At 53.6% G+C, this 13498-nt stretch overlaps 2 protein-coding genes across 5 annotated transcripts in view; one reads left to right on the forward strand and one right to left on the reverse strand.

Moving 5' to 3' along the window:
• SLC6A9 (solute carrier family 6 member 9) overlaps positions 1-9971 on the forward strand; it is a 36240-nt gene extending 26269 nt beyond the window's left edge. For all 4 annotated transcript variants that reach the window (XM_049774750.1, XM_049774751.1, XM_049774748.1 and 1 more), the window contains 9 exons: positions 4122-4254; positions 4421-4555; positions 4638-4741; positions 5218-5455; positions 5532-5666; positions 5747-5846; positions 5978-6078; positions 8491-8661; positions 8753-9971. In XM_049774750.1, the coding sequence (XP_049630707.1) occupies positions 4122-4254; positions 4421-4555; positions 4638-4741; positions 5218-5455; positions 5532-5666; positions 5747-5846; positions 5978-6078; positions 8491-8661; positions 8753-8947 (1312 nt within the window). In that variant the 3' untranslated portion in view covers positions 8948-9971. The remainder of the gene's footprint in view (positions 1-4121; positions 4255-4420; positions 4556-4637; positions 4742-5217; positions 5456-5531; positions 5667-5746; positions 5847-5977; positions 6079-8490; positions 8662-8752) is intronic.
• On the reverse strand, positions 9932-13391 carry CCDC24 (coiled-coil domain containing 24). The gene is made up of 8 exons (XM_049775503.1): positions 13100-13391; positions 12542-12717; positions 12316-12432; positions 11660-11737; positions 11095-11214; positions 10714-10967; positions 10542-10620; positions 9932-10462 (listed from the first exon to the last, which is right to left on the reverse strand). The coding sequence occupies exons 1-8, from the start codon at positions 13223-13225 to the stop codon at positions 10228-10230; spliced, it is 1185 nt and encodes a 394-aa protein (XP_049631460.1). The 5' UTR covers positions 13226-13391; the 3' UTR covers positions 9932-10227.
• Between the last annotated feature and the right edge of the window lie 107 nt (positions 13392-13498).

The following is a 13498-nucleotide window of genomic DNA, read 5'->3' on the forward strand; positions in this document are numbered from 1 at the left end:
TGTGCATTGAGTAACTGGACCTCTTAGGTATGTACCTTCCTATAAGCTCCCAGCATCCAGCACCACCTTACCCCATAACCCTCCACTACCACAACCAATTTTCAGGAAGCTGCTTCTTCTGAGCTTGTTTTATTCAATGCTGCTTGATGAAGCAGCCCTCAAAGAAGACTGGCCATGGGTGAAGGTAGCCAGTCCAATAACTCATTCAGAGGTCTGTCACCAGTGCTGGTCCAGACCTGATGTTGCAGATGGCTCCCTGCTGCCCCCTACTGGAGAGCTTGGGAAATGACCTAGAGAAGACTTCATCAAGGAAGCGCCCTTCCCCCCAGGCACCTAATGAGTTTGGCATGTTATCTTATATATTCATCTTTCTAGCTTTATGACTTAGGACCTGAGTTTCAGTCCTTAGGAATAAGACAGCAATTCTGTATAAACGAGACCTATGAAAATCTTGGTGTTCTCGCACTACCATTTTTTACTGTCACTTTGGAAAGTTCACGAACTTGTCTGAGCTTGCAACAGCCCTATTGATTAGCTTTTGGGGAGATAAGAAAAAGCTTTGTAAAGCTTGAGCTTTACAAAAGAAGGGAGAGGTCAAAAGCTTGGTGGAGTGATTCCTTGAATGAACGAGCACCGAGGGTAGATGTTCATCCCAATGGGGCCTGCAGCATCTTCTCGCATTCCCCTTGGCAATCCTCTTTTATAGCCTCTATGTGTTCCTCCATTCCTGTCAGGGATTCAGGGCTCAGGGCTGTGTCCCCTTACTTCTTATTTCCGTGGGGTACCTAACGCCCCTGAATACGTGGTACTGGTCTCTCAGAATCCTCATGGCAGAGCCTCTGAGTCAATTAGACCTCACTTACCTCCTGGCTGCGCCACTGAGCAGCTGTGGGCCCTTGAGGACCCCAAGCCTCTCCCAGATACATTAGGAGAGGGAATTACCACCCATTATTGTTACTGAGATGAAATGAAATAATGCAGCATAAATCTGCAGGGCCCTTGGTGCCACTCCCTCCACTGACAGGCAGATTAGGGTAACCTGTTCCCAAGAAATTCACCCTCTGATTGGGGGAGTTTAAAACATAATACAAAATAGAAGGCTGGAGTGATAGCACAGCAGTAGGGTGTTTGTCTTGCACGCTGCCAACCTGGGATGGACCTGGGTTCCATCCCCGGTATCCCATAAGGTCCTCTGAGCCTACCAGGAGTGATTTATGAGCACAGAGCCAGAAGTAACCCCTGAGTGCCACAGGGTGTGGCCAAAAAAATTTGGGTGGAAAAACAATACAAAATAATTCCAGAGTGGGGGCCGGCGAGGTGGCGCTAGAGGTAAGGTGTCTGCCTTGCAAGCGCTAGCCAAGGAAAGGACCACGGTTCGATCCCCTGGCGTCCCATATGGTCCCCCCAAGCCAGGGGCAATTTCTGAGCGGGTAGCCAGGAGTAACCCCTGAGCATCTAATGGGTGTGGCCCGAAAAAAAAATAATTCCAGAGAAAGTATGTGTCAATAATGAACTTGTAAATATGTTGGGTTCCAAAAATTCTCTAGTTGTTTGATCTCCAAAGCTCATGGTCCATGGATTCAGAGCGATAGCATAGCAGGTAGCATTTGCCTGTACATGGCTAACCCAGGTTCGATCCCCAGAATCCCATATGGTTCCTCAAGTCAGGATAACCCCTGAGCACCTCTGGGTATGACCCCAAAACAAAAACAAAACCAAAAAGCTTATGGTCCAAAACCACACCAAAAGGACGAGGTAAATATGACACCATAAAAAGAGAAAAAGGGGCAAGTTCTTTATTTGGTGGCCAGACAGACCTTCTCCACTTGAATCCTGATGTCCTTGAGCTGTAGCCTCATAGGGAAAAATCCACCTAAGACAATACTATCTGACATACAGATTTAATCACAATGTTAAAGAAGATTTGGCCAGAGATGAATTAGGATTAAGGTACATGCCTTCCTTGCACATAGCAATCCTAAGCACTACATACGGTAGGTATCCTGAGCCCCATCAGGAGTGATCCCTATAAAGAATTCCAGACAGAGGTCATATGTGGGCATGTTTCAAAAACCACAGGATGGGGGCTGGAGAGATAGCATAGAGGTAGGGCATTTGCTTTGCATGTAGGAGGACAGTGGTTCGAACCTCGACATCCCATATGGTCCCCCAAGCCTGCCAGGAACAATTTCTGAGTGTAGAGCCAGGAGTAACCCCTGAGTGCTGCCAGGTGTGACCCAGAAACCAAAAAAAAAAAAAAAAAAAGTGCAGGAAGGGCCAGAAGATAGCACTGCAGATAGGATGCTTGCATTGCACGCAAAGAACCTGGGTTTAATCCTCAGTATACCATATGGTCCCCTGAGCATGGCAAAAGTAATTCCTGAGTGCAGTGCCAGGAATAATCTTAAGCATTACTGGGTGTACCCCCCAAAAAAAAGTCACAAGGAACCCAGGGCAGCAGGACGGATAAGTAAGTGAAAGAGACAGAGAGGCCATTGAGAGATGGTGCAGAGGAACATAATCCCCTTAGGGCCTTCTAGACTTCCTAGATGAGTGGTGGAAAGTTTGGGAGTTCATAGAGCTACCTGTAAGACTGATCCAACACTGAGCTCATGTGGGAGACCAGGTTCTATTCCCTTGAGGATAGCCTGGAGAAACAAACCCCCTAATTCTGGACCTGGAGTAGTACCTGAGCATTACTGTGAGTATAGCTCCAAAACAACTATCGGATGAAAAGCCAAGTGTCTGCCTCTAGTTCCATTTACTCTGCTGTTCCTCTTTCTCTCCTATCTCTTTCTGCCTGCCCTTCTGAGTTGCCCAGTGGACCTGCTGCCACCATCTCCTCCTCCTCCTTTAGCCTCAGTATGGGTTCTCCTCTTCCAGTCCTGTGTTTCCTGCCAGACAGAGCTTTTTGTACCAAACTCAGGTCTATTCACCCAGCACCCATGAGGGCCTAGCACACAAATGTCCAACTGTTTGTAAAAAACATTGCTAACAGGGAATTGGAGGCATGTGCACAGGTGCATGTATATGCAGGAGGAATTCTGGGTCAGACCTTCTATCTTTCCAAAGTACCCCTCTCTCTCCTCAGGTTCTTTAAAGAAGGGACTAGTGCAGGGCTGGCGAACAAGTTTGACACAAAAGAGCCAAAATTTTAAACTGTGAGAGTCAGAGAGCCACACCACGCAGTGACCTGCCAAAATAGACAAACGCTCATACAAAAGCATCTAATTTTTTTTTTTTTTGGTTTATGGATCACACCTGGCAGTGCTCAGGGGTTTCTCCTGGCTCCATGTTCAGAAATCGCTCCTGGCAGGCTCGGGGACCATATGAGATGCCAGGATTCGAACCACTGTCCTTCTGCATGAAAGGCAAACACCTTACCTCCATGCTATCTCTCCTGCCCCAAAAGCATCTAATTTTAACAATAATATATTAAACAAATATTGCATTTTGCCATTTTGAGTAAGGGTAAAAATCCTGCGGTGATGGTGAGGGTGTGCTGCGTCCTCCACACTAAGAACAAACGGCAAGATGTGACTCAACATGTGACACATGGGTCCCCCGCTCAGTGGCCCGTGCAGTTGTTTCTAAGGGATGGGAGATGGGACTACATGCTCGGAGATCTCTCCTCAGAGGTCCCTCCTCAGAAGCAGCAGAACAAAATTCAAACTTGGCAAAGAGCCACAGTACACAAAATAATGATAAGAGGCAAAGAGCCACATTCATTTTGGTCAGGAGCCGCATGTGGCTCGAGAGCCGTGTGTTCGCCACCCCTGGACTAGTGTGATGAAAATCTCACAGATGTCTTGGAGAAGGGGACACTTGATGATCTGTGTCCAGTGGTGGGGCAAGGGTTTCTCACAAGGAGAAATATATCAGCCTTAGCAGGGACTAGGAGACCTCCTCCTTCCAGAGAGTATGACCTCCAAATGTCCTTGAAGGTCTTGGGAGAGGCAGGGCAGCAAACAGTGGGCTTCTGGGGTACAGTAGCACAGAGAAGTCCACAGAGGAGACCCCTTATTCAAGTCAGTGGGGGGGGGTGCTAAGATCTAATAAGAGAAAAGGAAGTTGTCAATACTTTGCTCCTAGCTAAGAGGTCTTGGCTCTTTCCTCACCAGACTCTACGTGCTAAAGCTATCAGATGACATCGGGAACTTCGGGGAAGTGAGGCTGCCCCTACTTGGCTGTCTTGGAGTCTCCTGGGTGGTCGTCTTCCTCTGCCTCATCCGAGGGGTCAAGTCTTCAGGAAAAGTAAGACCCCCACCCTTGGTAGAATTTGTGCCCACCCAGAAAGAGCCTGTCTACCCTGGGGGTGGTTCGAGGGAAGGTGAGACCAGAGGGCCAGTGTTGGCCAAGGGTCCCACAAAATGGCACCCAAGAGACCCAGAGGCTCAGTTGGCCACTGCCCCCCCCCCAGGTGGTGTACTTCACGGCCACCTTTCCCTACGTGGTGCTCACCATCCTTTTCATCCGTGGCGTGAGCCTGGACGGCGCCTTCACAGGCATCATGTACTACCTGACCCCGCAGTGGGATAAAATCCTGGAGGCCAAGGTAGGATATGGGGGCTGCTGGCAGGGATGAGGATGGGAAAAGAAGTGGTTTCTCTGACCCTGCTCCTCACTGTGCCCCACAGGTGTGGGGTGATGCTGCCTCCCAGATCTTCTACTCATTGGGTTGTGCTTGGGGTGGCCTCATCACCATGGCCTCCTACAACAAGTTCCATAATAACTGCTACCGGTGAGCCTTTCCCTACTGCCCACACCCTATCCTGGGCTCTCCCAGCCTGCTATCACTTCTTTGCCAGACTAGGGGTCTTGGGGGATCCCTCACAGCCTTGAGATCCTGGCTCTGGATGGAGTCTTTAGAGAAGGGGAGATACTTTGGCAGCAGAGAGAAGAGGGGTGTGCCAGAGAGTAAAGTCTCAGGAGCCTGAGATTCTCTTCTCAAAGTCCAGTATACCAAGAAAAGAATCAGGGGCACCTCAGAATCTAGAGCACACTCGTCCTGTCTGCTCTAGGCTCAGACTGAGAGGGGAAAGTGTTCAAAGGGCTGAGCCTGAGTTTTTGCCTGCAGGAGCCCAGAGTTCAAATCCCCACTTTTGCATGATCCCTTAACACCAGCAGAAATGATCCCAACACAAGCAAATGAATCAGAATCAGCCAAGGCAGGCATTTGCACACCCTGACCCTTGCCTCTCTCTTCGACCCCTTCAGGGACAGTGTCATCATCAGTATCACTAACTGTGCCACCAGCGTGTACGCGGGCTTCGTCATCTTCTCCATCCTTGGCTTCATGGCCAAGCACTTGGGTGTGGACGTGTCCCGGGTGGCAGACCATGGCCCTGGCCTGGCCTTTGTGGCTTACCCCGAGGCCCTCACTCTGCTGCCCATCTCCCCAGTCTGGTCGCTGCTCTTCTTCTTCATGCTCATCCTGCTGGGGCTGGGCACTCAGGTAGGAGCTCTGGGCTGAGAAGCCCTGGTTTGAGAGGGAAGTGGCTGGGCAGGGCTCTGATGGCCATCCCCTGCAGTTCTGCCTCCTGGAGACGCTGGTCACAGCCATCGTGGACGAGGTGGGGAATGAGTGGATCCTGCAGAAGAAGACCTATGTGACCCTGGGCGTGGCAGTGGCTGGCTTCCTGCTGGGCATCCCCCTCACCAGCCAGGTAAGCTCCTATGGAAAGATGGGGTGCGGTGGGGAGCCTCACCTGGTGGGACCCTGACTCAGTCGACTGCTGACCTGTAGGCAGGCATCTACTGGCTGTTGCTGATGGATAACTATGCCGCCAGCTTCTCCCTGGTGGTCATTTCGTGTATCATGTGTGTATCCATCATGTACATCTACGGTGAGTGCCCCACTCTCTGCTCTGAAGCCCCAACTTTATGCTTAAGCCACGCCCGTGCCCCTAAGCCATGCCCACTCTTCTGCTCCCTCTCCCTGGCTTGTTTGATTCCCAGCTAAACTTCTTTTCTCCAGGGCACCGCAGCTACTTTCAGGACATTCAGATGATGCTGGGGTTCCCACCGCCCCTCTTCTTCCAGATCTGCTGGCGCTTTGTCTCCCCAGCAATCATCTTCGTGAGTTCCTTGGCAGGCCCTTTCCCTGGTTGCTCCACACAAACTCACACACCCCTCTTTCCTCCTGTTGGAAACTCATGGGGGAGGGTTGAGCAAGAATTCCCCATTTGGCCAGAGTTCCCAGGTCCCCTCCTCATGCACTGCTCTGGCCTGCAGGGTGTTGCAGGATTTGAGGTATTTAGAGACACCTGCCTAACCTCCTCTAAGCTAGTGACACTGAGCTGCCTTTATATCCTTAAAGTCTGGAGTGTGATACTAGGGGGTTTTCATGAGGGGGACCTAAGGTTAGTTCTGGGGCAACAAGCTTTAGAAACCACGAGCCTAGAGTGGTCCACTTGCTGCCCACTAGCTCGTGACATTGGGGGTCTCCATCAAGGTGCTGATCTGGGGGTACCCCCACAACAATAAATCAGATGTATTCACCCTACTTTCCAGAGAGGGAAACTGAGGCTTATACAAGTTAGGTCAGCAGCAGAGACCTTCACTGTGTGCATAGAAAGTGGCCACAGATCAGACTCTGGCTTTGCTCCTCTGCATCAGTGTAAAGTGCTGGAGGAATTGTGTCCTATTCCCAGAGGAGGACCATAGTCACCTTGGTAGGACAGCAGACTACACAGCTGCAGGGTCACTCCAAGACCCTGAAAGTCCAGTCCTGTCCTGAATGCTACTTTACTTGTTTCTGGAAAAGAGATTCCTGAGGGCTGAGGTTCCCAACACATGGGATGTGGGATTTTCCTGAGTTTGGCATAGCCTAGCCACAGAGTTGACCACTGGCTTGGCTTTGATTCAGGAGTAGCAGAAGTTGCAGGAGACACTCTGAAGTGTCACTGCACCCCATCCCTCACCTGGGAGAGTCAGGGGGAAAGGAGGCAAGCCTGGGGCAGGAGACTGGGATGAGTGGGGGTCAGCAGATAACCAGGGTGGTGTTCCAGGAGGTTGGGGCAGAGCAGCAAGACCTGCTGTGCACCCAGAAAGCCTGAAGTAGGGATCTGGGCTCTCTGTGGGCACCACTTCCTGGGTGATTATGTTTTGGGTTTTTATTATTATTATTTTGATATTTATTTCACACTCATTAGTGCTCAGGGTCTATTCTAGTTCAGTGCTAAGGAGTCCCTCCTAGTGATGCTTGAGGAACCATGAGGGGCTGAGGGTTGAACCCAGACTTCCTACAGGCAAGATATGTTGGAGCCAGATAATTTAGCAGGTAGGCATTTGCCTTATACATGGCTGACCCAGGTTTGATCCCTGGCACCCATATGGTTCTCCCAAACTCCTCAAGGAGAGATTCATGAGCACAGGTAAAGACTTGAACACCACCTGGGATAATACAAGAAGAACAAACAAAAGGGACATGAGCTATCTCCCCAGCCTTTCTTTCTGTTTCCTGACATATTACATATGTTTTACTATATTTTGTTTTTACAAAAAAAAAATTAGAGAATAACCCCAGCATTGCTCAGCTGTTATTCTCTGGTTCTGCACTCAGGAATTACTCCTGGAGGCTTGGGGGACCATACAGGGTGCCGGGGATCAAACCTGATCAGCCACTTGCAAGGCAAAGATCCTGCCTGCTGTACTATTACTCTATCCTCACTCTATTTTTTTGTTACATGTTTCTCTTTCCAAAAAGCTCTTCTGACAAAGCCATCATTCTTCTAGCTCTAGAAGGGTTTGTCTGAGCAGCGAGCAGACCCTAACTCCATTCATGAAGCTTGTAATAAGCTCCCCACTCAGCATTGTATACCAATATGTGTATCTTGCTCTCCAGGAGTGGGTCAGCAGGCAGGTTGGAGGAGCCTGAGTTCAGGGATTCAGCTAATGGCTCCAAAGTGGCTCCTAACTTTTGTGACACAGAGAGTAAAGACCCTGAATAGCCCTTTGGGAGGAGATGCGCAATCTGGAGTGGTTTCTTGGAGGTGGTGACGTTTTTATAGCGTTTGACAGTATAAGAGGAGTTTCCAAAATAAATGAAGTGGGTAGGAAGTGCTGAGGTAGCTTAGCTGACTGGCAGGATGAATGTCACCAGAAAGGTAAGCTCAGGTGCCTGAATGCAGCAGTGAAAACCTCAGGACTTGGCCTTACTTACAGGGACAATGGAGAACCAGTGAAAGTCTTGGGGGTGGAACTAACTTCTGAAGGTGTCCAAGGAACAGTTCCTGTAGCTGTGCTGGATAAAGCAGGCATAGAAAGCAGACAGATGTGCCCTTCTACCATGCGTTGCAAGCATGCCCATCCAACCTGAACTTTCAAAGTACCACACACACACACACACACACACACACACACACACACACACACCCCAAATCCTCTCTAGAGTTGGGAAAATGGGGAGTAGGTCCTGCTAGCAGGGATAGCCTGATGCCTGGGCGAAGTTGGGTTGGTCTCACCCCATTTCCCACCCCACCTCTGCAGTTCATCCTCATCTTCACTGTGATCCAGTACCGGCCAATCACCTACAACCACTACCAATACCCAGGCTGGGCAGTGGCCATCGGCTTCCTCATGGCTCTGTCATCAGTCATCTGCATCCCCCTCTATGCCCTGTTCCAGCTCTGTCGCACAGATGGGGACACTCTCCTCCAGGTAAGAGCAGGGGGATAGGCCCTGATGCGGGGTTGGCTGGAACTAAGGGGCTCCCAGCTGATATGCCTCACCCACCCTTCCTTTCCTGCAGCGTTTGAAAAATGCCACAAGGCCAAGCAGAGACTGGGGTCCTGCACTCCTGGAGCACCGGACGGGGCGCTACGCCCCCACCATGCCACCTTCTCCCGACGACGGGCTTGAGGTGCAGCCACTGCACCCGGACAAGGCCCAGATCCCTGTCGTGGGCAGTCATGGCTCCGGTCGCCTGCAGGACTCCCGGATATGAGCCCTGCTGCCTGAGCACCACTGTGAGGTGCGCTCTGCCCCATGCTGTGCTCACACAGAGACTGGGGCGGCAGTGGACGGGCAGGGCGCTGCCACCCCTCAGTCACCACTGTTGGTGCGGCTGTTCGGGCTCGCGTCCCCAGTGTTTACAGGTCCTTTGGGTGCCAAGATGGCAGTTGTGGGGAGACAGGGAGGGAAGAGAAGGGTTCCTAAGGGGCCCAAAAGCACTTTGGAGGGGACTCTGGCCAGGTTTGCAGAGGGCTGAGGGGCTTGATATGGCCTCTGATGTCCCCATTCTGACCTGAGCTGAGGTCTGGGTGGTCCCCCACCTGTCCCCCTCTGTGGGCTTCCAGCCTCCTGACCAGTGTTGCTGCCCTTTGAGCACATCCCAGCCTCTGCCCAGGCCAGTTCACACTGTCCCCCTGGCCCAGAGAGTGCTGGGCGGCTGCAGTGTTACCGTTCAGGCTGTGTGGCCATCGGCCCTGTCTGTCTGTGTCCTCCTTTTTTGTCAAAGTTGTACTCTTTGTCGTTGCCACTCCTCTTCCCCAAACTCAGCCCAACCTGTCTTCCAAGCCTGCCTGCACCTTACTTCATGGCTCTGGGGTCTCTGCCCCTCATTTAAACCCTGCTGTCAGGCCCAGCCAGCCGAGGCCCTGGACCCAGGGACCTGCCCAAAGCACGACTTTCCGGGGGTCAGGGCCGGGGTGCTGCTCAGTGGGAGGTTTGCGTGCAGAGCCCTGGAGAAGGGGCTCCTGCACCACTCCCTGCCCTCCCTCCACCAGGCTAACAGCCCAGGTTTCCCCACCTGGGCTGCCCTGTTTATGTGCCAAATGGCCCCAGCCCACCTTCCCCTCCCTCCAACCCTGCAGTATCTGTTTGTCCATCCCTTATGCCGTTCTGTGCAGTGACAGCCTGACCAGCGTCTCTAACCCTCTGTAGCAATAACGGTGCACTGCCCAGCCCAGCCCACTGTGCGCCACTAGGATTTCAAAGTCCATAGATTTTAATGAAATTTCTATTCCTGACTCCGAGCTGCTGCTGTGCTTTGTCTGGGTCTCCTGGGGGAGCAGGAGTCAGGGCAGAGAGACCTCTAACAGAAGGGCTGGCTACAGAGTGAGGGGAGAAAAACCAAAGGCTTAGACCTAAGAGGGTGGGAGACACATACTGAGAGCTGGGGGGTCCTGGTTGTGAGGGCCCATCGGAGCCCAGATCTGCAGCTGAGATGCCACCAGGGTAGTTTCAGCAGAATTGAAAGTGGAACCCTGCTTTGTGGCCAGCCCTTCAGGTAGGAGCCTGGGGTGCTCTGTTGGACAATGTTGGGGGTGCTGGGTTAGTCCTGGGGTTATACTGAAGCTTCCGGCCCCAGCGGTAGATGAAGGCCAGGCCTTGAGGGTGGGGACAGCTCTCCAGAGGAGGAGCAGGGAGACAGCACTGCAGAGTCTGAGGCCAAACTCCAGCGATACCCGGGAGGCAAGACAAGGATGGAAAGACCTGGCTGGAATCAGAGGGCTGTTGCCTGGACAGGAAAAGAGTGGCTGTGAGGGAACTGCCCTTGGGCCATCCCAATGCAGCCTCTCCCCGAACCACTGCTTTACCAGGAACTGCAGGGGACACAGGAGGGTATGGGGGGTGTATGCAGCTCCCGCAGCATAGCCACCTTCTGCTCCTTCAGCTCTGGAAAGAGGCAGAGCAGAGACATAGTCCCTAGCTCTGCTAAGGGCTGTGCCATTGGGAATGGGGTGCTTGGAGCCTGCTCAGCCTCCTCACCTGTCAAGGTGAGGTCTGGGGTGGCCTTTGAAGATGGGGGTGGCCCTGCGTACTTCTCCTCCAGACATCGCTGCAAGGAGAGCTGGCTCACACAGCAGCCTGGCCCACTCCGAGCTGGGTGCCATGACTGATCCCTGAGACAGGGCCCATCCTCATGCTGCTCCCTCATCCAACCCACCTGAGCACCCCTGGCCAAGGGAAGACCAGTTCCCATAGCTCTAAAAATAAACTGAGCAAATCTGGCAGGGCGGTGGCTAGCCACGACCCAGATTCAGAGGAGGCGGCAGAAGATAGGTCAAACCAGCTGGTTCCCCTGGCTTGAGGGGTTCCACAAACATGAAGTGTGCACAAAAGAAAATGACCCTAAGGCATATAGTTTACCTCCCACGTCTACATATATCTGGGGGGGGGTGTCTCATTCCACGTGGGGCCGAGGCCTTGCTCACCTGCAGACGGCTGATCTCCTTCTCCAAGCTGCAACATTCCTCCTTCAGGAGGCCCCTGGGACACGAGTGTGTGAAGAAGCAGCACCCAAGGAAAGTCTCAGCAGAGCCTCTCCCCATGATCCCTCAAGCAACCCAACCTCCAGCCTCACCGCCAACACGCCCATGCTGTCTTCTGCTGCTGAGGGACCACCCCTCCCCCCTTGCACTACTGGCCTTGTTCTAGGCTGACATGGTAGTGGTTGCTCATGAGCACCCTGTCCTTCTCTGTATATTTTTTGGGGGGCCACACTCGGTGATGCTCAGGGGTTACTCCTGGCTATGCGCTCATAAATTGCTCCTGGCTTGGGACGCCAGGGAACAAACCACGATTAGTCCTAGGTTAGCCGTGTGCAAGCCAATTGCACCACTGCTCCCACACCCCCTTCTCTGTAGTTTTGAGGGTTTCCCTGACCAGCCCCCAACACACACATATATAAACACTGTGTTCTCAAGAGGCTCACCGCAGGTGTTGGGCAACCTGGTCAATGTTGGACACATTCAGCTGATCCTTAATGACACTGAGGTCCTTAGGCTGGCTGCTAGCAGACGGAGAAAATGTCATTCTCCCCATCCTCCTTCACCCCCGGGGGCCATCAGATCCACTTCTCTGAGAAAAGTCTGTGTGCCCTTTTCTGGGACAGTAGCAGATTTGCTGGGTTCGGAGTCTGGGCTGGATCTGGCCCCTGCGTCCCTACCCATGACCTTCTCAGTCAATAAATTCTACTTCTGCTGCTAAGGGAGCCCCTGCTGCAAAACGGGACAAAGACCCCTCCTCCGAGGAACCTTAAAAGCCACTGACATCCACCCAGGAGCTTGCTTTGCTCCCAGACCTCTGAGAAGTGCCCTCTCCCCGTAGTTCAGCCCTCCAGCAGGCTCTCTAGGCCAGAGGACTCACAGCTTCCTTCCCCATCCTTATCAGGCTCCTTCTTCCTGCAAAACTCTTGCATCTGCCCAGAATTCCTTTCTCCTATTCCAAGACACAGCTGGAGCCACTTTCTCCGGGACACCTCACCTGTCCCCCCCAGGTCAGAGATTAATCCCTACACAAGCAAATAAAGAAGCCTCCAGGCCAGACCAAAAGCAGACAGACCCCCCTTCTCTCCTGCTCTGGGGTTACCTGGCTTTACCAGTTCTCATCCCGGACACATGGTGTTCTGGCAGGTCACACTTGGGCTCCTCCAAGGCAAAGTGCAGGACCCTGGGGCTGTACTGGACCCATGCCTGGGTCTGGTCCCTGGAGCAGAGCCGGGAAGAAGAAACTCAGGTGCTCCTGGGAAGCGCAGGAAGTGACCCTGGCCCCTCATTAGGTGCAGAACCAGAACTGAGCAAGCCGAGGCTCCCACCTGCCCTCGCGGATGGCCTTCTGCCGGAGAGCCTGGAGCAGCTGCCGGAGCTCCTGTCGTAGGACGTCCCTTAGGAGGGGGGACGGTGCCAGGAGGGAAGAAGGGTCAGCGGCGGGGCGGGGGCCAGGAGCCGGGGTGGACGAAGCCTCGAGGAGCAGTGAGCGCAGCAGCACCATCTACAAGAACTGGGACACTTCGCGACAGGGGAGGCGGTGACGAGGAGCGGGAGCAGGAGACTCCACCAGAAAGAAAAAAAATAAACACGAACAGGGGCCAGAGCGGTGGCACAAGCGATAGAGGGTTTGCCTTGCACGCGCTAGCTTAGGACGGACCGCGGTTCGATTCCCCGGAGCGATTTCTGAGCGCAGAGCCAGGAGGAACCCCTGAGCGTCATCGGGTGTGGCCCAAATACCAAACCAAACCAAACAAACAAACAAAAAAAAAAAACCCACGCACACAAAAAAGAAACCACCCTCAAGTTACTGGGCAGGCCCAGGGACCCCGAAACCCTGCGAGTGTCGACAGACCCGGGGTGCGACGCCCCTTCCCGCTGCCCACCTCAGCCCGCAGCTCCAGGCTCAGCTCCACCATGGTCTCCCCCAGAATCCGCTTCACTTCGGGCCGCTCCGGGAGCGGAACATGCTCCTTCACCAGCTCCCACAAAGATGGGGGGACCAGGGGCATGGTTGGCACCGTCCCGCACCGCACCGCACCGCACCGATGGGCCCGGACCTGCGGGGCAGCGGGTCGCACCCGTCTCCCGGGGACCGCGCCCCGACTGCGACTCCCGGCCCTGCCTCTCGGGCGCTGGCTCCAGCGGGCCTGTCGGGCAGACGCCGGGGGCCCTCGGTTCCCGGTCTCGGCCGCCGGCAGCCCCGGCGGGAACTAGGGCCCCCACCCCACGCGACCGTTGCTGGGGAGACGCCGCCGCCAGGCCCGGCCCCTGCAGGCCGGGAG

The sequence above is a fragment of the Suncus etruscus genome, chromosome 6 (assembly GCF_024139225.1).
Source record: "Suncus etruscus isolate mSunEtr1 chromosome 6, mSunEtr1.pri.cur, whole genome shotgun sequence".
NCBI lineage: Eukaryota > Metazoa > Chordata > Mammalia > Eulipotyphla > Soricidae > Suncus > Suncus etruscus.